General features: G+C 43.2%; 1 protein-coding gene and 1 long non-coding RNA gene across 15 annotated transcripts in view; both read right to left on the bottom strand.

The window, feature by feature from the left end:
• Positions 1-1,869: 1,869 nt before the first annotated feature.
• Positions 1,870-5,229, bottom strand: LOC115558902 (uncharacterized). Its single transcript, XR_003979381.1, has 3 exons — positions 4,918-5,229; positions 2,830-2,897; positions 1,870-2,207 (listed from the first exon to the last, which is right to left on the bottom strand). It is a non-coding gene; the product is annotated as an uncharacterized LOC115558902 (long non-coding RNA).
• Positions 5,230-5,919: 690 nt separating this feature from the next.
• The window catches only part of myo5aa (myosin VAa), a 66,093-nt gene continuing 46,354 nt past the window's right edge, over positions 5,920-25,658 (bottom strand). For 11 of the 14 annotated variants that reach the window (XM_030377442.1, XM_030377441.1, XM_030377446.1 and 8 more), the window contains 9 exons: positions 25,091-25,184; positions 24,312-24,461; positions 22,794-22,948; positions 22,045-22,134; positions 21,641-21,791; positions 20,703-20,985; positions 20,168-20,342; positions 10,187-10,267; positions 5,920-9,610 (listed from right to left, as the gene is read on the bottom strand). In XM_030377442.1, the coding sequence (XP_030233302.1) occupies positions 9,458-9,610; positions 10,187-10,267; positions 20,168-20,342; positions 20,703-20,985; positions 21,641-21,791; positions 22,045-22,134; positions 22,794-22,948; positions 24,312-24,461; positions 25,091-25,184 (1,332 nt within the window). In that variant the 3' untranslated portion in view covers positions 5,920-9,457. The remainder of the gene's footprint in view (positions 9,611-10,186; positions 10,268-20,167; positions 20,343-20,702; positions 20,986-21,640; positions 21,792-22,044; positions 22,135-22,793; positions 22,949-24,311; positions 24,462-25,090; positions 25,185-25,658) is intronic. The other 3 variants (XM_030377451.1, XM_030377452.1, XM_030377444.1) reach the window with 1 other exon arrangement.

Here is a 25,658-nt window from a genome sequence, read left to right on the forward strand (position 1 = left end):
CTGTTGATCTTCCTTGAGACGATTGTTTTACAGGCCACCTGTTGCTGACACGACGACGGAGAACCTGTGGGGAGGCTCCCATGGTGTAGGAGTAACCTCTCTGAGATGAGCCCTTGACAAGGAGGGACGAGTCTTGGGTTCATGAATTACAGACCCGACGGCGACAGAAAAAACAATGAATTCCCCAAATCCATGCCCAAACCACCCACAGGAACCGGCACACCAATACACGAAGATCACTTGAACTCCCCAAATCCATGCCCAAACCACCCACAGGAACCGGCACACCAATACACGAAGATCACTTGAACTCCCCAAATCCATGCCCAAACCACCCACAGGAACCGGCACACCAATACACGAAGATCACCTGAACCCCCAAATCCATGCCCAAACCACCCACATGAACCGGCGGACCAATACACGAAGATCACCTGAACCCCCAAATCCATGCCCAAACCACCCACATGAACCGGCGGACCAATACACGAAGATCACCTGAACCCCCCAAATCCATTTTAGTTTATCAATCATTTTGAAATTTTAAAATTGTGTTATGACCATCAATTTTTACGTTACTTTCGCACCTGTTGAATATTTTATGACCTTGTAGCACATGACCAAAAGTATTAGCTCAGGATTTCTATTGATAGTTTTGTTTGTGTGCTGTTTGGCCATGTGATTGTATGATAACAAGATTCATGTTCATTGTTGTATTGTTAAATAATGACAGGCATTCTGCATTTAGCATTCTGTGTGTAGCATTCTATGTGTAGCTTTCCGTTTTTAGCGTTCTGTGTTTAGCACCATGTGTGTAGCGCTCTGTGTGTAGCTGTTTAGAGTTCTGTTTGTAGCGCTCTGTGTAGCGCTCTGTGTGTAGCGCTCTGTGTGTAGCTGTGTAGAGTTCTGTGTGTAGCATGAGCTGTGTAGAGTGAGGTTTAGCATTCCGTGTGTAGCATAATGTGTGTAGTGTACAGGTGTGTAGCGTGAGGTGTGTAGCGTCATGTTTATAGCCTGAGGTGTGTCGCGTGAGGTGTGTGGGTGTGTACACTCAAAAAAAAAAATCATTGGATCAACGTGATTTTATCATGCCACCTAAATTCCACGTAAACAAATCATGTTATGTCAGCGAATCTTAATCATGTTATTTGAACACATTGTACATGTGTAGGTTGAACATAATGTTAATATTTTCATTCAACTAATTTGCATCTTGTTGAATTTATTTGTTTGTACTTCATTGAACCAACATGATTTTATCATGCCACCTAAACAAATCATGTTATGTCAGCGAACCTTAATCATGTTATTTGAACATAATTTTAATATTTAAATTAAACTAATTTGCAGGTTTTTTTTATCAAATCAATTTAAATGTATTATATTATTGGTCAAACAACTTAGTCCAACATAATTTCACCTTGTTGTAGTAATTCATGTGGGGTTTGTCAGTTTAACTAATGTTGATCTTGCAAGTGTTTCTTTCATTCCTAGTACAAGAATGTATTGTATACGAACAAATGTGCATAATAGATAGCATACAAATTCAAATTTTACAATTTTATTCAACATTTGGTCTGAAAAACCGATGTAATGCAGGTGCACACACACACTCGCAATTTTTTTTACCCAAATGCATGTACACGCAGGTACACACACGCAGGTACGCACACACGCAGACGCACACACGCAGACGCAGGCACGCAGACGCACACAAAAAAAAAACGCAGGTACACACACGCAGCTACGCACACGCAGGTACGCACACGCACAAAAAAAAAACGCAGGTACACACACGCAGGTACACACGCGCAGGTAAAAAAAGCCAAAGTTCCTTCCCCCCCAATATAATATTGGTTTGGAAAGAGCATCCAAGAAATACACAACCAACCGTCTCACAACTTCGCAGATGTGTCCCAATGTGAACAAAAAAGTCCCTCTCAGTAGAGAGGTCACTACGTCCGCATACCTCACATTTAAATGTTACTGAATTCAACGCAGTCTGTGTAGATTGGAATGAATGAGCTTTATAGACATGGGTTCGGAGTCCAGTCCACGTCCTGAATGTGCAAGGACAATTTACATATATGCATTGATATTGTTGGCCTCTCCCATAATGATGATGTAGTTTATAATGTTTCAGTAATTTGTACCTGCTAATCTCTCTGGTTACACAATGTCTGCACTGCCACATAGAGGTCAGGTCACTGTAACAAAAAAAATAAAAATAAAGATTAGCAAATAATTCATATGCAACATGTCAAGGGAATGTGATCTTGATAAATAAATAAATAAATAAGCAGGATATTTATTATGATGAAAAAGGACAGTACTTTGCATCTCCCCCACACATGCATGCCACACAACACGTTAATGGCGGTTTTATTGTTGTTGTTTTTTGCTAAATAAGTGAGACTCAATATTGTTATTCCAAGCATCATTAAAACATTTAAGATATGATCATAGACAACATGCAAACTACATTTCCTCACATGAAATAGCAAGCTACAGGTCAGCACTTTAACACATCTTCTGAGCGAAGAATCTAGGAATTTTGCAAGTGGACTTTTTATTTTAGCTTATATATTGATGCAGGTGATGAGTTTGTATTAACAGCACAATGTAGTATCAAATGTTGAACAGATAAAACTGAAGGAACTCTGTTAACAGCAAGGCCTTATAAAAAAATGTGAGCAAATACTCATAAGGCAACCTCAGGAATGAGTAAATTCAGTTTGCAAAAATTATTTAACACTGATATCAGCTTAATGTTATGTTTATTTGTGTTTGTACAAATGGATAAACAATCTGATACAAATATTAACTTACCATGTGAGGCTAAAGGTATCAGCAGACAAAAATCTGAGCAGGGGGACAGCTACTTTTCTGATGTATTTCTGGTGAAAAAAAAAGAAAGATGAACAGTTTTAAAATGTTATAAACATGGCATCTGCCCGAATGCCAGACCGTCGCTGGCTCTAATATATATATATTATCGCGCTGGAGGCAACGCAACTGAAGATGAGAGATGAGACGCGACTAAAATGTTGGTGGTGCTATTTGGACATTCAAAATGCATATTTTCCAATCATTACCCTCCCGTAAGGTTCTTATGCAACGGAAACATGAAACAACGTTCACTCCTCCAGTAAATAGGACGGACCTTAGCTACAGAGGCGGGCCGTCAGGGCCAGCAAAGCCTTCTCTGCTGGACTAGAACCTTTCAGAACAACAGTGATGTTGATAGGTTTTCAATGTAGTGAGTCCCCGGGACCCACAGGTGGCGAGTTGGGTGGGTCCCTGAGAAATTCAATGGGTCCCGACTCCCCAGTTTAAAAAATGTGTTTCTTTTTTATTATTATTCTATTTCTTAAATTAAATTAATAGTGTTAAACTCCTTGATGGTGGTATGATATGGTTAGAGCTGGAGTACTCAACCGTTCATGTTTAACACTAGAAACGCCGGGCCATTTTTACTTACTCCGAGCGCCGCAAGAGGGGTCAAATGACCCCTAAGTCATTTTAATGAGAGGCTGTGCATTTGCACATAATGATCACTAGGTGGCGCCAATGAGCTATTACCGCGCGAGCGCCACATTTGTGTGTGTGTGTGTGTGTGTCACAAGCCTAGTCCTCACGATTTTGTCATAAATGTACATATATTCAATCAGAAGGATTGCAAAAAAATCCTGTTTGATTTGCTCATTCGACACGAATGAGCACAGCATCGAGCAGTGGAAACGTGGGTTTATTTACTATGAAGTTCGTATTTTTAATTGTTGAAATGAAATCAGCGGTGACGAGCTAGTTGTTTTGGTAGCGGCTAAATTAGCATGTCGCGATACTTTGTACAGGGGATCACGTCTGCGCCGAGTAGATGCGCAGAGGGTTGAAACAGCGCTTGTCCGATCTGCTCACAAGAAGGTTTCTTCGGCCAGTTACTGTGATTAAACACGAGTTGTTTAATGTTCACAATGTATCGTTTTTCATGGGGAAAATGAGATGCGTCCCCGGGACGCATGGATAGTGAGTTTTGTGCGTCCTTTCAGATTTTAATGCGTCAGGGACGCAGGACTCGTACCTAGCAACATCACTGGAACAATACATTATTTTTATTAAATATATAATTGATACCTTTTAATATATATATATATATTTTTTTTTTCATTCTATTTTAATAAGTTTGTTCACATAAGTCTAAATACGTATTTATTTATTCTTCCTTCAGTTGCGTTGCCTCCAGCACGATAATATATATATTAGCGCCAGCGACGGACTGGACGGTCTGGCATTCGGGCAGATGCCATAGGGGCCGCGGCCTCCCGTGGGCCGGCCAATCATGCTTGTCGGGTTCGCGCGGCCGCTTCGTCGCAAAATAGATAGAATGAAAAAATATATATATATTCAAAGGTATCAATTATATGTCAAATAAAAATAATGTATTGTTCTGAAAGGTTCTAGTCCAGCAGAGAAGGCTTTGCTAGCCCTGACGGCCCGCCTCTGTAGCTAAGATCCAACGTGTCATTAACACAACGAACACTGATGCACACGTGCACTAACACCATGGCTATGACCATGTGCTAGCACTCCCCCACTACCCATGCACACGTGCGCTAGCAACATGGCTATGACTATGTGGTGGCACTCCCCGCTACCAATGCACACGGTGGTGGTTGAATACACATACATTGCCATTTCTTTCAATACGAAGCACGAAAATCAACTTTGAGAATACTCGGGTGGTCCATGGGTGTAAATTATAGAAACCTAGCAAGGCGGAGTTGAGCTACTTACCGCTAACTAGGAAACGAGTGACAGAGAAAACTTGGGAAATGTATCATAAGGGCTAATAAGTACAATTTAACACTCACACGGTTAAATAATATACATTCGTGATTATAGATATGAATTACTTACCTCGTAAATTGAAGGATGCTATACGATAAATATGGAGCAAGTGCTAGTCGTCCGTATCAGTCCGTGTCATCCGGTCGGTCAAGGGCGGGAACGAGCATGCGCAATAGCTCACAGTACAACAGTCATTGTCTTGATTAATCCACTTCACATTGGATTGATATATATGTTTCTAATTGATCTGCATTTTCTTAAAATCAGCTATTATGAACAAGAATGAATCATGTAATGACGAAAAACATGTTTCAATCATTTCATGTTAACATAATTCTAGCTTGCTAATCAAACACATGCCCTAGTTCATTTTTTTGAGTGTAGCCTGTGCAGACTTCCGTGTGTAGCGGCATGTTTATAGCGTCCTGTGTGCAGCATCATGTGTGCAACATAAGGTGTGTAGCGTTCCGTGTGTAGCATCAGGTGTGTAGCATCAGGTGTGTAGTTGTGCGGCGTTCCGTGTATAGCGTTCTGTGTGTAGTTGTGCAGCATTCTGCGTGTAGCATTCTGTGTGTAGTTGTGTAGCGTTCTGTGTGTAGTTGTGTAACCTCCAGGACCGGCAGGTGACCTCAAAAGATACGTGTTCACAATATGGGTGGCCTTCACAATATCACTTGGTCGATAAAAAGGTATATTCATGGTTTAATAATTCAATACAATTATAATACTTCTGCATTGTTGGACTAAGATAATTACATCCAAATCTCAGTATCCTGTTCACTGGAAAATATGAGCTATTTTATCATCATGCTCTGTTGGAGGCATGCACTCCCAATCATTATATATTTTTTATGCAGGCTTTGAATATTGATTCAAATCGATTATGCCAAATATAGCTGACAAAATATGCAGTTAACATAGACAACATATATATTCCTACAGTTGTCAAAAATTGTTATGACATTGGACTGAGGGAACATAACGAATTGGCAATTGTAACATTTCTTGCTAAGAAAACTGCTAAAGTTTAAAGCAACAAGGCTTCAGGATATCAATAATAAACAAGACATCTTCTCCTTGACAGTCAATGCTGAATTCATTTATTTAACTTTTACACATTTGACATTTTAAACGTATTCAAAGTTTCGTATTGGTGAAGACATTCACAAAGCACAGCTACCAGAAATTACAAACGGTCAAGTTTGTCAAATTTTTACACGGGTTTTGGCGTGAGACTAGGCGGGAGTGGGGACGACCGGTCTTAGCTGGTCTGCACCGGTACGGTACCAGGCAGCACAGATGAAGACAAGGATGTTCCCCAGCCGGGTGTCTGGGGATTTCAAAGTATCGGCGTGGAAGCTAGTGCTGATGATAACATGATCCTTCATCGTGTGTACTCCTCAATATACAGCAGTCTCTCCGTCGGAGAAAACTAAAAGTGAACGAGGGAACGGCATGTAGAGTCAGACCCCGGGGGAAGCCCAGGTTAGGCGGGGTTGAGATGAGCCAGCTTGACAAAAGTCGGCGAACAGGGTTCTCCCTTTGAATCTAGGCCAGGTTTTCCACGCGGCCTAGCAATGCCCTTATGGGGGCGTCTGGCTGAAACAAAAGGGGGCCGTTCACAGTTCACTATGTGTAACACGTAATAGGGAGCGGGGGGAGCTAAACTAGGGGAGGAGAGCCTCTTCGTAGCTCTGCAGGGAATGTGTTTGACGCTCTGCAATGAGGTGCGAGGACCTACGAAATAAAAAGGCTTAAGACAGCGTGGAATCTTTTTTTTCTTTTTTTACATGTGACCATTTGCATTGATAGGAAGTTGTCTGCGATATTTTTTTAAAAAGTGCATTATGACCTACAGCATAACAAAGTAACATATCTAAAAACACGTAATGTTTGCACAAAGGACACCGAATCGAAAAAAAAATGAACATTTTGCAGATGTTCAAATCCATTTTACAGTGAAAACCAGCAACAAAAATACTGCTTTGACAGACATGGAATAAAAGCATTGCAAGTGATTCGTTGAAATCATTCAGATAGCAAATAATTCAGATAAGGCTTGCCCAAATCATGTGCAGCTTAAATTGACGTACGAATCTTTTACAATTTCTGAACATTCATATGGTTAAATCGTTCATTAGCTCTACATTTCATCCAGTATGTAGAAACGTCTTCTCCATTTAAACAAAACCTGGAACTGCCTATTGTTCCTCAAAATATACATTTGCAAAAGGAAATGGCATTTTCGAAAGCTCTGGTAAGATATGAGATATGACAGTATGTATGTATTTATTTAAAAGACCACACAACATAAAAAAACAACAACTAAATAATTAACAAAAATACATCATAATTTCTAGCTCGTCCCTGTCTGAGCGAGAAGGGTCTAGTCTTGGCTTTTAATTGTATATTTCAGTTTGGTCAGATATCTTTCTCAGCACCCGTATTTCGACCAGCAGTCTCCAAATCCACCTTTGAGAGCTCCACTCAGAGCGAGGGAGCTCATTTTGGCTGGTGACTTTTTTGGGACCTGATGTGAGACACGCCTACCAAAATGAAATTATCTTGTAAAAGGGTGAGGTCAAAGGGCAATCAAGGTTCAAACTAATGTGTACAGGCATAATTGGTTTTCGGTGAATACTACTGTTAGTGGGATGAATAGTAAGGATGCATAAGGTAATGATATAGGAGACTAGAAGGCCTTCAACACAAGGGTCTAATTATCACAAAACAATGGGCAGACTTCATAAAACCCCTAATCTAGACAGTGTTTCTTCTTGTGTTCGCCATATTAAATCCGAGATAAATGAATACCAAATTAGGTTCTGAGTAACTAGCTGATATATTACTGTGTGTCCGTGGAAGTCATGCCAAGCAAAGGCCGGCTGAAAGCAGGCTAGCCAGATATCTTGCTCATGTAATTGTGTTTCCACCAAGTAACAAGCTGTGAAGGTAGATGCTCCAGGACTTGGTAGACAGTGAGACACCTTTGGTTTTCCACTGGAGAATAGACCAGAGTAAGAGGGGAACAGCATGGGAATTTAGCAGGTAAACAACTAAGTCCTGTCCTATAGGCCAGCTACCTTCAAAGCTAAACCACCTGTACCAAGCTAGCGTCACAGTCCTCCAAATACAAGGCAAGGGACTGGGTTATTTCAACACAAAAAAAAATTAGTCAACTTACAGAGAAATAAACAAAACCGTTTTGGGACATAAAAGCTGACTTTGTTCCTTTTTTGGCCACAGATTGGGAAGGCATGAGGGTCTTTACAGGTGGGTTTGAGGCAGGTAACGCAAGAGGTCCAAAACAGAGCGGTGATGGAATAAATAAAACACAAAGCAACATGAATGTAACAGTGGACATAAAACATGCAACAGTGGACGTGTCCAGAAGCGCTAGGACAACAAGCTCCTGAGGGAAGACCAATCTCACCGTCCGCAACAACAATAATAATACTGAAATAATTTATTTTGAGCTGGTCATAGTAATGTGTGTGTGTGTGTGTGTGTGTGTGTGTGTGTGTGTGTGTGTGTGTGTGTGTGTGTGTGTGTGTGTGTGTGTGTGTGTGTGTGTGTGTGTGTGTGTGTGTGGTACCGATAATACTCTCAATGTTACATATCGTTATATAGTCAACTACATTAGTTAACAATATAAATACACTACATTAACTATAAAACAATATAGCTTGGATCTCAAAAAGCTTGAAATTCAGTTTGTTGAGCTGGTCTGTGATCGTTTAGTTTGGGCTGATATGTTTTTATGTTACGGGTGTAGTGTTTACTCTTAAACAATGGCTCTCAACACAGAGATTCCTAATAAGCTCTGAAACCTTCAACACACCTCATCCTTCCTAAAACGCACTCCGCAATACGCTACATCACTGCTCCAGCTCCTCTCCCAGAGGCGTGAGCTTTACGGGGCGAAGCTAACCAAGAGCTCTGCGCTAAGATACCAAAGCTAAACAACGACCAACAGCTAGTTTCAAAACCACATGTCAAATTATTAGTACACACTACGTACTAATGCTTAAGTTAATGCTGTCTGACATACAAGCAGCTATCGTGGGACTAGTGTAATATCCAACACGCATTCACATGAAAACCACGGGTTAGTGATACTCAATAAATAAATAGGACATCCTAGAATGATACATTTAATTAATGATATTTATAGATCTATATTTATATATGTATACTTTGTGTGTATATGTTTGTGTTTGCGTGTATTCATGAATGTGTAATTGTCTGCATGTGTATGAGTATTATACAGATGCATTTGAGAAGATGGTGATTGTGCCAATGGGTGTTTATAATATACGCTTGTGTGTTTATGTTTGCGTGTGTGTGTGTGTGTGTTTGTGTCTCAAGATGTGTGTTTGTGTGTATGTGTGGAGAGGTGTGTGTGTGTTTGCGATTGTATGGGTGTGCCCGCGCGCGTGTGTGTGTATGTCTCAAGGTGTGCGTGTGTATGTCTCAAGGTGTGTGTGTGTGTGTGTGTGTGTGTGTGTGTGTGTGTGTGTGTGTGTGTGTGTGTGTGTGTGTGTGTGTGTGTGTGTGTGTGTGTGTGTGTGTGTGTGTGTGTGTGTGTGTGTGTGTGTGTGTCCTGGGTCTAGACCCGGACCAGGAAGCCCAGGTTGAGGGAGCTGGGGATCTGGATGGTCTCCAGGGCCAGGGCGGAGGGGTTGAAGGGGAAGGTCACCGGGTAGATGACCTTGGTGTCCATGAGCAGCTGGGGCGACTCGCAGCGGCCGCGCAAACGGGTCTGCGGGCGAGGACGAGGGTACAGGGAAATGACGAAGAATAAACCCCGTAGAGACGTCAATAAAGCAAGGCAGGCCAAGTCCTCTCAGAGGCCACAGGACATCCATTTGTTTGTATTTTGAGGTGTTAAAGGTCCCATGACATGCCACCAGGTGTGCGTGCGATTAGCAGTTACACGCCGTTTTGAAAACCTGCCCCTTATGACATCACAAGTGGGCGTGTCCACCTAGATGTCTGACGGATAGATTGAGCCACGTTTGCTACAGTCCACTGGGTAGGCTGGAAGACTGATCTACCAAGCACACAGTATGTGCACACGCCCCCTTGTGATGTCATAAGGGGCAGATTTTCAAAACATCTTGTAACGGATAATCAAACTCACACCTGGTGGCATGTCATGGGACCTTTAACTAAGCCAAGCATTACAAACTATAAAACATACAACTTAGACTATAAATACTATGGCATCATACAAAGTATACGGCCATGTACCAATCACTATGTAAAACCACTTAAAACGTCTAAGAATGATCCTAAAATAGATCTGTACAAAAGAGACGTGTGTGCGGTGAAGTACCTGGATGGTCCTGATGAAGGACACGGACACCCTCTCCTCGAACTCGTTGACCGGGGTGTACAGGTTCAGCACCTTCACGATCTGAGGGGAAAAGGTAGGGAGCGTCAGCGCCATTACGATGTCGGGGAGGGCTCGGCTTCAATGGACAGTCCTGACTCTTAAGGTCCCTCTGCAGGGATCTGTTGTGACGCATTCAGACGTGTTACGTATTTTAGGAACACAAGCTGTATTTCCCTCACTTAACCAATAGGGGGTAGGACCAAATATATAAGCCGTAAATACTACACATAGCCACAAGGGAAAGCAGGACATTACTGAAGGCTGCAATAGATACTTTAGCCACAGAGGGCAGCATCACAGACCAGGCGAGGAAAACCGAGGATTACGTCACACCGGTTCCTCTCCAAGTCTTCCGGTCCTCGCTGAGTCCATAAAGAAGACCACCTGGCCACGAAAACTTTAGAGCTCTCTCGGCAGCGATTAGACATACGTGGGTTTGTGGCTAGGATCAGCTAGGAGAACACTCTCGCACGTGCTTAGAACACATCTTCAATCTCTCTTTACTTCAGAGCATCAGTTTACCATACCGAAAATACTTTATACAAATAAAGTCTCTTTAAAGCTATTCCTTTGGATTCGACCCCTCTTTCCAATAAGTACATTGCAATTTGGTGAAGCCCTGACGTGATTGGAAAGTTCCGGACCGAGACTTGCGACCGCGGGGCCGTCGGGAGCAGTACAAGCTACTTACAGGCGCCACAAGAAAGGTAAACAGAACCTGTTGTCAATGACTAAACTCTGTATAGTTAGATTAGTAACATTAGGTGAATAGCTTGTACTGCCTTCGACTGGTTGCGGGGACGTGTAATCTCGGACTGGTTTAAATTCATACAGCCGGTTAGACGAACGGCCTAGGATACGCTAACAGATTGAAATTGAATAACGAGCTCACGAAGTAAAGGGCTGGGAGTGTGTTTTATATGGGTTTGTAGATAGACTGTATCCAATCCTGATTAGATCTAAATGTTTGTACCAACGTGGGAGACGTATTACCTGTGGTTAAGTGTTATTTATTTGGTGATAAGCTTCGAGTTCAGCCGGGCCACCATAAGGTATATTTATTACCGACCATAAACTTCCGAACTCTTACGGCGGGGCGAGGAAAGGTCAGGTTTTTAACGTTAATCTAGCTTAGTTGCATATTGAACCGGAGGCTTGGCCGGCGTTAGCCAAGGAGTTCAAATCTAATTGATTCCTCACAGCCCGGTTCATGTAACATCTAATGTGCAATTTTGGTTAGTATAAAACGCAGCCGTAGAGGTAGCACTTACGCAGTACAACCCATCTGCTATCAAGTCCCTCGCTAACCCGCCGTGGGGACAAACTTGCTGGAATCTCATACTTCTTATAGAGATCCAAAACTAGTTTGTTTCTGCAGCATTTTGGATGTACCACGTGGTGTACGATTTAAAGGGACAACGCGTCTTGGAAACGTGCGTTTCCTTTGTTCGTACCTCCACAGTCTTTGTAGTCGGAGCCCTTTTTGAAACAAACGCCATTGCTCAAGAGCAACAGGGGGCCTCGACTTAAGTGTTACATTCTCTCTCTCTCTCTCTCTCTCTCTCTCTCTCTCTCTCTCTCTCTCTCTCTCTCTCTCTCTCTCTCTCTCTCTCTCTCTCTCTCTCTCTCTCTCTCTCTCTCTCTCTCTCTCTCTCTCTCTCTCTCTCTCTCTCTCTCTCTCTCTCTCTCTCTCTCTCAGCACACACTTATTGAAGACAACAAGTGTCATTTTTGACCTGGGTGTTTTGATAAGGCAATGGTAGCCTGCACAAAGGGACCCCCGGTGTGCTCTGTCTGTCTGTCTGTCTCTAGAAATATGTTCTCTCTCCATAAAAATATTCCCTTAAAAATCCATCTGTTTCAAATAATAACAATGTTTTGGCAGTTACTTATTCAGCCAATTGTATATAATTGTCACATTTCACTAGTCAATAGCTGGAAGTATTATATTGTATATTTCATTCCAATATTTGAGGTATTCCGCACGCTCATTAAGTGCCCTCATCCTCTACGAATCAATAAATCCATAGCATTAAGTTGAAAACCATCGGTAAAGCAATAGTTTCTGACGCATAATATTTTGGCTATAGTTTTGTAACTAATAGAATTCAACATCTATGGGAGAACAATATTTATGTATACATGTGATAAATCTGTAAATCCACTTTGTTTGTACAGACATATTGCTTTTGGGCAACCAGGAAGGTTGTTCCACAGTTTCAATATGGAATATTGAAAAGTAATTAACGTTGTACAATCTTGTAACTCCCAATTCCTCGCTCTTTCTCTCTGTCTGCCTGCCTGTCTAAAGATAGGCCCTCCCTCACCCCTTAAATTCCTTCCCCATCCTTTAGTCCCTATCTCCCCCCCCCCCCCCTCATAAAGACCCCCCCTCATAAAGACCCCCCCCCCCCCCTTCCCCAGAGAATAGAACGAACCCCCACCCTTCCCACATCACCTCTCTCTATCTCTCTCTCTGTCGCTATTTTTAACAACAATGACTTCTATTTGTAGTTCCCCTTATCATCCAAGGATCTCATAGGGCTATCTGTGTACATATAAATTTACACAAAGCGCAGAAACAGAGTGTATTAAGAACACAAATTGCGGTTAAGTGGTAGCCTTATGCCATAAGGTAGCACCGTTTTCAGCCGGACAGATAGAACTCTGAGAAGTTTCTGTAGTCAGCTGATACGCATGTAGTTTGCACCGCAGCCATATTTGTAGTTCTTGGTAGTGAATCCAACCCCCCCAAATCCCCCCCTTCGTAGATCTCCTCGTCTCTTCCTCCCGCCTAAACCCCCTCTCGTGAATTCCCTCCCCACCCTTTTCCCCCCCCCCCCCCCCCCCCCCCCCCCCCTTCCCCACAGAATAGCTTTGTCTTAAATGCCCCACTGGCGTCGTTTTGAGTACTTGTCGTTAACGATTGTTCATGGTTATGGGTGCGAGGTAAGGTCCTCCACTGTCGGTCTCTGTGAAGATCGAGCCACAAAAGAACATTAACGAGAGTTCCAATCATTATTATCTTTAACTTCTCCCATTCTTCTGAACTTTCCTGAGGCCGGCACGGTCTGTGTTCCTAAGCAATAGCTCCATTGCGGACGGTCAGAGTAAATACCACCTATCTGATGATCCGCTAATAACATCCAAGACTGCATGATTACTTTTATATTCAAGTCTGTTGATATTTTGTTATTAAAAACGATGAATTATTAATCTACAAGTCCCTCCTAACCCTTTACACTCGTAAAAGTCCCCACCACCCCCCCTCCAGGCCCAGTCTAACACCCTGTCCCCTCACTGGCCTTCCATCTCTCTCTCACTCCAACCCCGTCTTTCTCCGCGTCTCCTCCTCCACTGTCTTAATGAACCCCATCCCCACCACCAATCTTCCTCCCTCTAAACCCTCATCATAAAGACCACCCCCCAGCCTCTCCCACGACACATCTCTCTCTCTGTCGCTATTTTTAACAACGATAACTTGTTTACATATAAATGTACACACAGCGCAGAGCCATAGTGTATTGAGAACACAAATTGCGGTTAAGTGGTAGCCTTATGTTATAAGGTACCACAATTTTCAGCCGGACAGATAGAACTCAAAGAAGTTTCTGTAGTCGGCTGATACGTATGTAGTATGCACCACAGCCATATTTGTAGTTCTTGGTAGTGCCCCCTACTCGTTAACACGAGATTATTCCCAATTACATCTCAACATCTCCAAATGTACCACAAATATATAACTATTATGAGTCCCAACTAGACGACCCCCAGCTTTCCAAGTAGCCGATCTCTTGCATTCGTACTAAATTTGTTCTCTTTTCTCGTCAGGCCTTGGCAACCCGAGCAGTAATGGATGCCCGACATTCATCATTTTTAATCGTTAACATTACTACAAATATTCTCTTTTCTAATCAGGGAGTGGCAACACAACGATCAGTTGCCCACGATCATCATTTTACTTCTGTGCATAAAATATTAATTCTCATTTCTCTTTAGGAGGTGGCAACACAAGCAACACAAGGTGGCAACACAAGCATTATAGTTGCCAAACACTCATCTTTTTACTTCTCTGCATTGATCTTAATTCTTTCTCTCTCCAGGAAATGGCAGTATAAGAACGAATGCCAAACACACGGACAGTAATTATTATTTTTTTTCAGGTTGCTGAGCGCTTCTGTCTATTCAACATGCGTTTTGTGTAGCAAGACAGGTAGAGAACCAGGCTGGTTCAAATAGACACGGGGTTCAACTGCTAGAATAATATGTCTAATTAATAAATGGTGCACATGGTTTTAAACGGTGCCCAAGGAGGGAGTTAGCTCAACTGCGGTAGACACAATTACAATACGTTTTTTGCGAATATTAAAGGTACATGGGTTAAATTCTACTATAATCAGCTACTACATACGAATAGACTGAATAACACTGCGTGAGGTGTTCAAAGGTCAACTATTGCTTCCATTGGAGCGATTGCAATAGATATAATATCATACCACCAATATGCATGCAATATCTTGTATTCAACAATTAGGAATGCCGGATTCCAGAACCGAAAGAAGTCCTACAAAAGGACACCAACCCAGGGGTCTTGCATCAAACCAGATCCCTATACGACAGTTACACGGTGATCTTAAGATAGGAATAATTATCTAAACTCCGCATCATGAACGGTTAGCCTTTAAAGTTGTCCATAGCATGCATACCGCTCGTCCACAGAAGTCCGGGGATTAACCAGGCCTGGGAATTCTTATTAGAAGAGTTTTGGGATAACCTGCCTCATAGGAGAGCAGAAGAGTCCCCCCCAATAGAGGATCCTGAGGACAAGCGGTAGAAATGCATAGTTCAACAAACCTGACGAGGTCCGAAAAAGCCAAAATAAGAACGATTAAAATATATATTTCAAACTATAAAAAACGTTACGGTAACAACAGAAGTATGATGCCTAATATTGAAATGCAGATTTTTAATATTAAGATATTTTTGATAATGTTCAAATTTAAGTTTTGTATGTTTGTATTTTCCCATGTGGTCTTGTCACCCTGTTATTCTGCAGGGTCGTTCAAAATCCTTTGAGGTTAGTGGAAATCAGTTCTCACTCTGCTCCTTTGTGGTCCTGTGTTGGTTTGGGCCCGTTATCCTTTATCCCCAGAGAAGCGCAGAGAAACGCAAGTGATAAGGAACGGCCAACCCCATATTTATGACATCTTAAGGAATGATGACTTAGATGACCATATGGTTAAAAAAGGCTTTTGGTTTGTTGTGAGGCAGCTGTCCTCAGCAACACTTCTGAATGTGTAAGAACTCCTTGCCACTCAACAGACCTCTCTGCGGACCCTTTAGAAAATGAAGGGCTCCGCAGGAAGAAATCCCATCTGAGGTCTCAAATTGTTGAATAATATGCTTATTTTTAGGTCTGTTGATGCATGTTATGATGCATCTTCGTTCGTGCTTTTCTTACGAATGTGTATATAGAGATAAAAATAAAATGAAAATAAAAATAAGTAAAATATAGAATGAAAACAAATGGTGGATTCATATACCATGTGTAAATGTCCTCTTGTGTGTGCCAGAGCCACCAAAATAATGGAGGTTACTCGACTGTTACATACACGAGGGGATATTGAAAGCATACCACATATAAAACTAAGATAATTAGAAAATGGTTCGTTATAATTAACTTTCAATAACTTGGCTTTATCCAATAACTTCTGAATTTTTATTTTAGGTTCAGGTTTTGTTTTGTTTTAGAATATCACCCTATATTTAATGCCCAGATGTGCATATAGTGTAGGACAATCGGGTAGTATAATAAAGGTAGCTGTTGGAACCAGATACGGTTACAAAGAAGTGATATTGAACATACAAATTTTAACTTTCTAATTTCCCTTTTTTCATCTTTTTAGGTTTATAAGATAGGAAAGGGATTAGCAATACATCTGCTCGCCAGGGACAACATAGGCTCAATTTAGATTCAGCAGTAGAGGGTTAACCTTTCAAATGCCACTGCTACTGCTGTAACGCTTTGATACAACGTCAGCGTCTCATAGTCTGATATTTATTTTTACTCTGATAAGTTACGGCGCATCTGACTCATGAAACATTTACGGTTTACTGCATTTAACTACAGCGTGGTCTCAAGACGGCTGCATAGACCCACAACTATCGACCTTTGGTTTTGTATGTACTGGTCTTCATATATCTTCATAATGGATTGGTTTAGGTACAGATGATTAAGGAAAGGAACTTCAACTTGGTTGCACTACACCGTTGTTAGGATTGGTTAATTCTAATGCGCATGGCTGAAGCAATGCGCAAGGAGGGATGTAGTGTGAATATTAAATCAAGGTTGAAGGTTGAAATCAGCTCAGAATAAGGAATGGGACACTCAAAACAAAAATTTAAAATCCGCACAAGCACTAAATAGATCAATTATAATACAAACATTTTTGAAACGCATACAATTTTCAGGTCCTATGTTTCCAGAAGCAAGGTGAGTACAGTGTATCACTCTGACACAGCTAACTTTGCACCTAATGCTTACGGTTAGATTCATGCTTACACTTACATTTCTAGGGTCCCATAATGGACTTCCATTAGAAAAATTAAAAATAGAATTATAGGAAATGTTTTTGAACAACTAACTGCTGTACATGAGTTTGTATTTCTACAATAGAAACAAAAGTTCCAGAACCAGATGCAGACACACCCGGAGCCGATAAACTGCCTCCGCCGAGCAAGGAGCAGTCACATGAGGAGATCAAATAACGGCAGGAGTTGAATTGGTTCTGTTTTGCTTGTCCACCATATAAAAATTATGTATATATATATTGTTTAGATAAATTACATGTATCATAATCAGCAACACTTCGTTCAGTTTAACAGATAAAGTTAAAAGGAATATGTATATATATGGAAATGTTATTGACAGAGCAAGGAGGGATAAATGCGATAGGCACAACGTCTTGTAGGCCAACTTTATCCCCAATAACACAGCTCTGGATGGGTTACTGGCATAATTACAATCCCTCAGGTTAGAATTGGCAGAGAACTCCGGCATTAATGACCCTTTCACAGGTTGGATGGAGAATATGTTTGGGAGGTGGAAAAGCATGATCCAGTAAGTGCCCGTCGCGGGAATAAATGCAGAGACCGTGTTAATTGTCACCGGCTGCTGTTGTATTCCCTGCGCACGAGGGCTACTGCATCTGCTGATCCCCACAGCAGTGGGCGCTACAGAAGCGCCAAGTGCCATTCAGGCTTACATGGGGATCAGATATGATCCGATGAAAGTGAATGATACATCACCTGAGGGGCCCGACCATATCCAGCTGTAATATGTAGAATAGTCAACACCTATACTATTCTAGTAGAAGCGCCTGTATATAAGATAATCAATATCCCGGATTTACTTGAATAACACATTTCCAACAACCATACCAGGCTGTTTGTTATTGTATAGTGTTGCGAATGCAACCCGTTATTTCTGAATCGCTGCATTGATAATGGTACTGTTGATCTTCCTTGAGACGATTGTTTTACAGGCCACCTGTTGCTGACACGACGACGGAGAACCTGTGGGGAGGCTCCCATGGTGTAGGAGTAACCTCTCTGAGATGAGCCCTTGACAAGGAGGGACGAGTCTTGGGTTCATGAATTACAGACCCGACGGCGACAGAAAAAACAATGAACTCCCCAAATCCATGCCCAAACCACCCACAGGAACCGGCACACCAATACACGAAGATCACTTGAACTCCCCAAATCCATGCCCAAACCACCCACAGGAACCGGCACACCAATACACGAAGATCACTTGAACTCCCCAAATCCATGCCCAAACCACCCACAGGAACCGGCACACCAATACACGAAGATCACTTGAACTCCCCAAATCCATGCCCAAACCACCCACAGGAACCGGCACACCAATACACGAAGATCACCTGAACCCCCAAATCCATGCCCAAACCACCCACATGAACCGGCGGACCAATACACGAAGATCACCTGAACCCCCAAATCCATGCCCAAACCACCCACATGAACCGGCGGACCAATACACGAAGATCACCTGAACCCCCCAAATCCATTTTAGTTTATCAATCATTTTGAAATTTTAAAATTGTGTTATGACCATCAATTTTTACGTTACTTTCGCACCTGTTGAATATTTTATGACCTTGTAGCACATGACCAAAAGTATTAGCTCAGGATTTCTATTGATAGTTTTGTTTGTGTGCTGTTTGGCCATGTGATTGTATGATAACAAGATTCATGTTCATTGTTGTATTGTTAAATAATGACCTGTATTTTCAACAAGACCCACAACGTGAATGCCGTCTCAGTATTATGGGGACGCGTAGTGGTTTTTCCCCTCTCTTCAAGAGGTCTTTCCGCGACGGTTGATGGTGTTGATGATAGATTCTACTTTGACTATGTTTTCGGTGTGGTAAATGGTGTTTATGATCTAAAATATTATTGTATGGTCATCTAAGATGACCAAGGAGGGACTGTTACGTATTTTAGGAACACAAGCTGTATTTCCCTCACTTAACCAATAGGGGGTAGGACCAAATATATAAGCCGTAAATACTACACATAGCCACAAGGGAAAGCAGGACATTACTGAAGGCTGCAATAGATACTTTAGCCACAGAGGGCAGCATCACAGACCAGGCGAGGAAAACCGAGGATTACGTCACACCGGTTCCTCTCCAAGTCTTCCGGTCCTCGCTGAGTCCATAAAGAAGACCACCTGGCCACGAAAACTTTAGAGCTCTCTCGGCAGCGATTAGACATACGTGGGTTTGTGGCTAGGATCAGCTAGGAGAACACTCTCGCACGTGCTTAGAACACATCTTCAATCTCTCTTTACTTCAGAGCATCAGTTTACCATACCGAAAATACTTTATACAAATAAAGTCTCTTTAAAGCTATTCCTTTGGATTCGACCCCTCCTTCCATGAAGAAATACGTAATAGACGTTTTCATGCCAAAGTCAGAAGACTGCGTTCTTTGTGTAGCGGTCTATGTGTAGCTTTCTGTTTTTAGCATTCTGTGTGTAGCATTCTATGTGTAGCTTTCCGTTTTTAGCGTTCTGTGTTTAGCACCATGTGTGTAGCGCTCTGTGTGTAGCTGTTTAGAGTTCTGTTTGTAGCGCTCTGTGTAGCGCTCTGTGTGTAGCGCTCTGTGTGTAGCTGTGTAGAGTTCTGTGTGTAGCATGAGCTGTGTAGAGTGAGGTTTAGCATTCCGTGTGTAGCATAATGTGTGTAGTGTACAGGTGTGTAGCGTGAGGTGTGTAGCGTCATGTTTATAGCCTGAGGTGTGTCGCGTGAGGTGTGTGGGTGTGTAGCCTGTGCAGACTTCCGTGTGTAGCGGCATGTTTATAGCGTCCTGTGTGCAGCATCATGTGTGCAACATAAGGTGTGTAGCGTTCCGTGTGTAGCATCAGGTGTGTAGCATCAGGTGTGTAGTTGTGCGGCGTTCCGTGTATAGCGTTCTGTGTGTAGTTGTGCAGCATTCTGCGTGTAGCATTCTGTGTGTAGTTGTGTAGCGTTCTGTGTGTAGTTGTGTAGCGTTCTGTGTGTAGTTGTGCAGTGTTCTGTGTGTAGTTGTGTAGCGTTGTGTAGCGTTCTGTGTGTAGTTGTGTAGCGTTCTGTGTGTAGTTGTGTAGCGTTCTGTGTGTAGTTGTGTAGCGTTCTGTGTGTAGTTGTGCAGTGTTCTGTGTGTAGTGTTCTGTGTGTAGTTGTGTAGCGTTCTGTGTGTAGTTGTGTAGCGTTCTGTGTGTAGTTGTGTAGCGTTCTGTGTGTAGTTGTGCAGTGTTCTGTGTGTAGCGTTCTGTGTGTAGTTGTGTAGCGTTCTGTGGTTAGTTGTGCGGCGTCCCGTGTGCGGCCGGGTATGGTGGTTGTGCGTGGCTACCTGGGCGGTGGTGAGGGCGTGGCACATGGAGCAGATGGCCTCGGCGTCCTCGTCCGTCTTCTTCTTGACCTGCAGCAGCTGGGCGGCCTGGATCAGCGGCTCCAGGGTCTCCTTGGCGCCGCACGCCATCAGGTTCTTGTCCCGCAGCCACTCCTCCAGCTGGCTCACGTTGTACCTGGACGGACACACACACACACACACACACACACACACACACACACACACACACACACACACACACAGACACAGACACAGACACAGACACAAACACACAGACAGACACACACACATACACACACACACAGACACACAGACACACACACACGCACACAGACACACACACACACACGTTCCGTGAGGTATATTTGTATAATATTTGATGGATTTATCGATACCTCTCTATTGAAATCTCGCGTCTCGTCTAACCCAACACACAACACACACTCAACTTCAAACACATGCACCCACATTAACCCCAACCCACCCACCCACCCACCCACCCACACCCCCTCCCCACACCACGCCCTCCCAGTACCTGATCTGCATGCCCTTGCTCCAGGAGCACATGTCCTTGCGCAGCAGCAGGTTGTTGAGGGTGACGGCGCCGATGATGTAGAACTGCTGCTTGACCACCTGCTTGATGAGCTCGGGGTCGGTGCCGTGCTGGCACATGGTGGAGTGGAATGCGCCCAGCTGCCGCAGGATGGACTCCAGCGTGTACATGCCCTCGTCCGCGATGCTGGAGGTGCGCTTGCGGAGGCCGGTGGGCTTCACCCCCGACACGCCCTGGATGGTCTCGTGCTCCAGCATGCCGGACACTGGGGGGGGGAGACGGATACAGACGGACAGACGCGGACGCACAACACACAGACAGGCCGACAGACAGACTCACAAAGAAGCACAACACACACACGGACACACAGACAGACCAACAGACCGACAGACCAACGCACAACACACACATACACACACTCGGACCGACACAAAACACACACACACACACGGATGAACACAGATGCACAACACACACACACACACACACACACACACACACACACACACACACACACACACACACACACAGATGTACAACACAAACACACAGATGCACAAAACAAACATACATACAGACATACGTTATTATCACATGTAAGCCTTTCTCTCCGAAGAAACAGTTTGTAATTAACAACTTTGAAATAACCCCTTAAATCTTTTTCTATTTTGTATAAAACATTTAATATGTACAGTATATCTTTTGATTAATCGCACAACCCTAGGTCAGACCAGGAATGGCATTATATGGTCTTTGACGGACCCTAACCTAAGTGAGACAAGATATTCCTCCAGCCTCTGGAAATATTGAAACCAAAATCTGTATCCATTCTGTGTTATGTGTAATTTATTTTTTGTTCGTCTGTATACGGTGTGTTATATTTGGACCTCGAGTCTCTCAATAAAGATAAGAATACTGACCGATCATGGCCTGTAGGATGTTCTCCATGCACTTGATGAGCTGCTGGTAGATCTGGATGGCCAGGTCACTGATCACCTGTCGGTACTCGGCCAGGTCGAAGTTAGACAGGCAGTGTTCATTCTGCCTCGCGCTGTTGTGTTTCATGAAGACCTGGAGACAGACACAGACACACACACACAAACAGACAGACAGTCACATTAATGCAAAGTAGGGAGGTACTTCCTACATACATGACAGAAGCACATGTTATGGTGGAGACTTTTGATGTGTGTTAGTGTGTGTTAGTGTGTGTTAGTGTGTGTGTGTGTGTGTGTGTGTGTGTGTGTGTGTGTGTGTGTGTGTGTGTGTGTGTGTGTGTGTGTGTGTGTGTGTGTGTGTGTGTGTGTGTGTGTGTGTGTGTCACCTCATCTCCGCTGTACTGTTTGAGGCAGTGCAGGAAGCGGCAGGTGTTGGCCAACCAGAAGGAAACCGTCTCAAAGTCATCGCCCCGTTTCTGAAGGACATTCAAAGATTTAAGATTCAATACATAATACAGGATTTGTAGTGAAATGTTTGTGTGACATACTCGGTATTAACTGTGCTTAACAGAAAATGAATATAATACAATAGAATAAAAAAAGAAATAGAATAAAATAAAACAAAATATTTTTTACTGAAATCATGAATATTATAAATAACAGCAAAACACTGCGTTACCCAACGCCCGCAACTGCAGCTCGGGTCGGTCCATTTACCCTCAAACAAAGCCCAGAGTTCGAACCAACAGCCCTCACATCACAACCACAAATTACATCCACAATTTTGGGCATATTGATAACCATAAAGTGTATAAATTCACTCTTCATGATAGCAAATAAAATGCTGAAAGATCCCTTCTCATCCATCACTGACTGGTGCTACGTTAATTCAGGTCTTCATTTAATATATTTAGATATCCTAGATTATATATCTTAAGTAATATAATTCAATAGTTTATAGAAAAGACGGCCAGAAGGCCGTTTCACTCAGAATACAACAAAATGCACCAAACGATACCCAACACAACACACAGAAACACACCTACACAAACAAACACCCACACACCCACAAACACACCCCCCATACATACACCCAACCACACCTACACACACCTCCAGCCCCGCCCCCACCCACCTTGAGGATCTTCTTGATACAGTTGATGGTGGAGGCCAGCAGCGTGCGGACCTTCTCGTCGTCGTTGACGTAGTCGGCGTGCCGCAGACACATAAACAGGATGTAGGCGGGCAGCCCTGGGATCAGGTTCACGGCCACGCCCCGTGGCTTCAGCTCTGGAGGCGGAGAGAGAACCGGTCAGAACCGGTCAGAGCCGGGTCAGCGTCTGCAGCAGCCTGGCTATTTGCCAGACCGAGCTCAAAAGAGGCGGGACCAACCGGCATTGTCAAAATGACTCTGTACGCAATTGGCTGCTTGCCTTTGCTTCCCTGTCGTCATTGTGTTAAACCGGCCAATAGCACACCAGGGGGAAAGCCAGCTTGGTGATTGGCTCCCGTAAAAGCGGACCGGACGCAGGGAGTAATGTATTGCTCCTCTCGAGACTATGCATTGGATTATGCATCAAAGTACCTCGGGCAGGAATTGAACCCGGGTCGCTCCGGTAAGGACTGGACCATAATGGTACATGCTCTACCCGGTAAACCACCGGGGCGTCCAAACAAAGATTAGGTTTATCAATGTATATGACGTAACAGATGTATCAGAACATATATAATACGTTCTGATACGTATTTCAGAACGTACCTCTGTTGATGGACGTTTATTCCACCACCAAATAGGAAAAAGCACTTTTGATTGAGACTAAAAAAATTGAGACCAAAAAATTTGAACATATTACACCAATTCTTAAATCGTTACATTGGCTTCCTTTAGGTCAGAGAATTTATTTTAAAATCATGTTGCTAACCTATAAATCCCTACATGGTTTAGGCCCAAAATATTTAACTGATATGCTTCCACCGCATAAGCCTCCTAGACCACTAAGATCCTCTGAGACCAATCTGTTAATTATCCCCAGAGTAAACACAAAACATGGGAAAGCAAAGCAGGATTTAGTTACTATGCAACAAAAGCTGGAATAAACTCCCTGAGGATCTAAGACTTGCCCCAACTCTGAGCACCTTTAAAACAAGACTGAAGACTTTTATGTTTGCTTTAGCTTTCTGCTAAATCTTAAATACATTGCACTTTCTAAAAAGCTTTTTTAACTTTGCCTTTATTTTCTATTTTAATACCAAAAAGCCTTTTTAACTTTCTATTTTACTAAGTTCTTTGCATATGTTTTCTTATACTTATCCATTATTTTATTTTATGACAATGTTTATATGTGAAGCACTTTGAGTCTGCCTTGTGTATGAAAACTGCTATATAATTAAAGTTGCCTTGCCTTGATTCCACAATTGCCATTTTACTTCCAACTTACGTCATTTTTTTTGTCACTAGTTAGTGACACTAGTTTAATAGAACCCTATCAAAGCTTTGCAGTAACATTTCTAATACCCCTTTCCGATTCCAATTCTGTGGCCCTATACATTTCCAACGTTTATTCCTAAGAATATCTCCTCTTCACTATCTCCGGATAAACCCCCAGGGTTCAGCCTAACAGCGTGTGTTTATCGTAGCAGCGTGACCTCTGACCTAGGATGAGGTTCTTGACCAGCTTCAGCTCATCCTGCCTCTTGTACTCCAGCATTCCCTGGAAGTCCTTCTCCCTGCGGGGGATGCTGACTGCTCGGACCGGCTCATCCACCATCTGGCCTGGGGAGGTCTGGCCCTCTGTCTGCCCCACTGGACGGACACACAGACACACACACACACACTTTATGTCTTCATGTCTTCATTTTCCTTTGGTTGTCAGAAATCATTTTGAGCAGCACACCAAATGTCTTTATATGTAGAAGGAACCCTGATCACCAAGAAGGGACCCCCTTTATTCCTAATCCCTACCGGACACAGGGAGATACAGGGGGAGACAGGGAGACACAGGGAGTCACAGGGAGTCAAAGGGAGTCACAGGGAGACAGAGGGGGAGAAAAGGAGCAACAGGGAGACACCGGGAGATACCGGGGGAGACAGGGAGAGAAAAGGAGACACGGGGAGACAGAGGGGGACACAGGGGGAGACAGGAAGTTAAAGAGAGACACACAGGGAGTGACAGAGAGACACACAGGGAGAGACAGAGAGACACACAGGGAGAGACAGAGAGACACACAGGGAGACGCAGAGAGACACACAGGGAGAGACAGAGAGACACACAGGGAGTGACAGAGAGACACACAGGGAGTGACAGAGAGACACACAGGGAGTGACAGAGAGACACACAGGGAGAGACAGAGAGACACACAGGGAGAGACAGAGAGACACACAGGGAGAGACAGAGACACAGGGAGCACCAGGAGGGACGGAGAGAGACTCACCTCCCATCTCTCCGATCCGCTTGGAGTAAACCTTCAGCTGCTTCTTGAGCTTCCGGATGGTTTTATCCTGCTTCTCCAACTGCTCCATCAGGTCCTAGGGGGGATGGAGGAGGAAGGAGTGGGTGAAGGGAATACAACATGGATGGATAGAGATGGTGACCAACCACAAAATGATAAACAAACAAAATTAACGCAAGGAAAGAGCCAAGGGATGAATGGAGAGAGAGAGAGAGAAGAAGAACGAGGAATTAATGACAAAGGGAAGGATTACAAAGAGCAAACAAGCAGCACAGATCCGTTGGGTTTGCTGCCACCAGGTGGCCCGAGGAGGACACTGCAACACTTTCTGTTAGAAAGCTCCAATCGCTTTGTTTTGGTGATTTAAGGGTTTGTATTATCAAGAGAATAATGAAGCTGTTAAACTTCCTCATTATCTTTCTTAGGAAAATGTGCCTGTGAGATACATAAATATATATACATAAATATATTTTGAACAAAGAAAGCATCATTGTTTTGATCAGGAGAGGATGGAGATGTGATCGCTCAGCCTGCTGTCAGAGGAGAAGAG

This window comes from Gadus morhua, chromosome 14 (genome assembly GCF_902167405.1).
Source record: "Gadus morhua chromosome 14, gadMor3.0, whole genome shotgun sequence".
In the NCBI taxonomy this organism is placed as follows: domain Eukaryota; kingdom Metazoa; phylum Chordata; class Actinopteri; order Gadiformes; family Gadidae; genus Gadus; species Gadus morhua.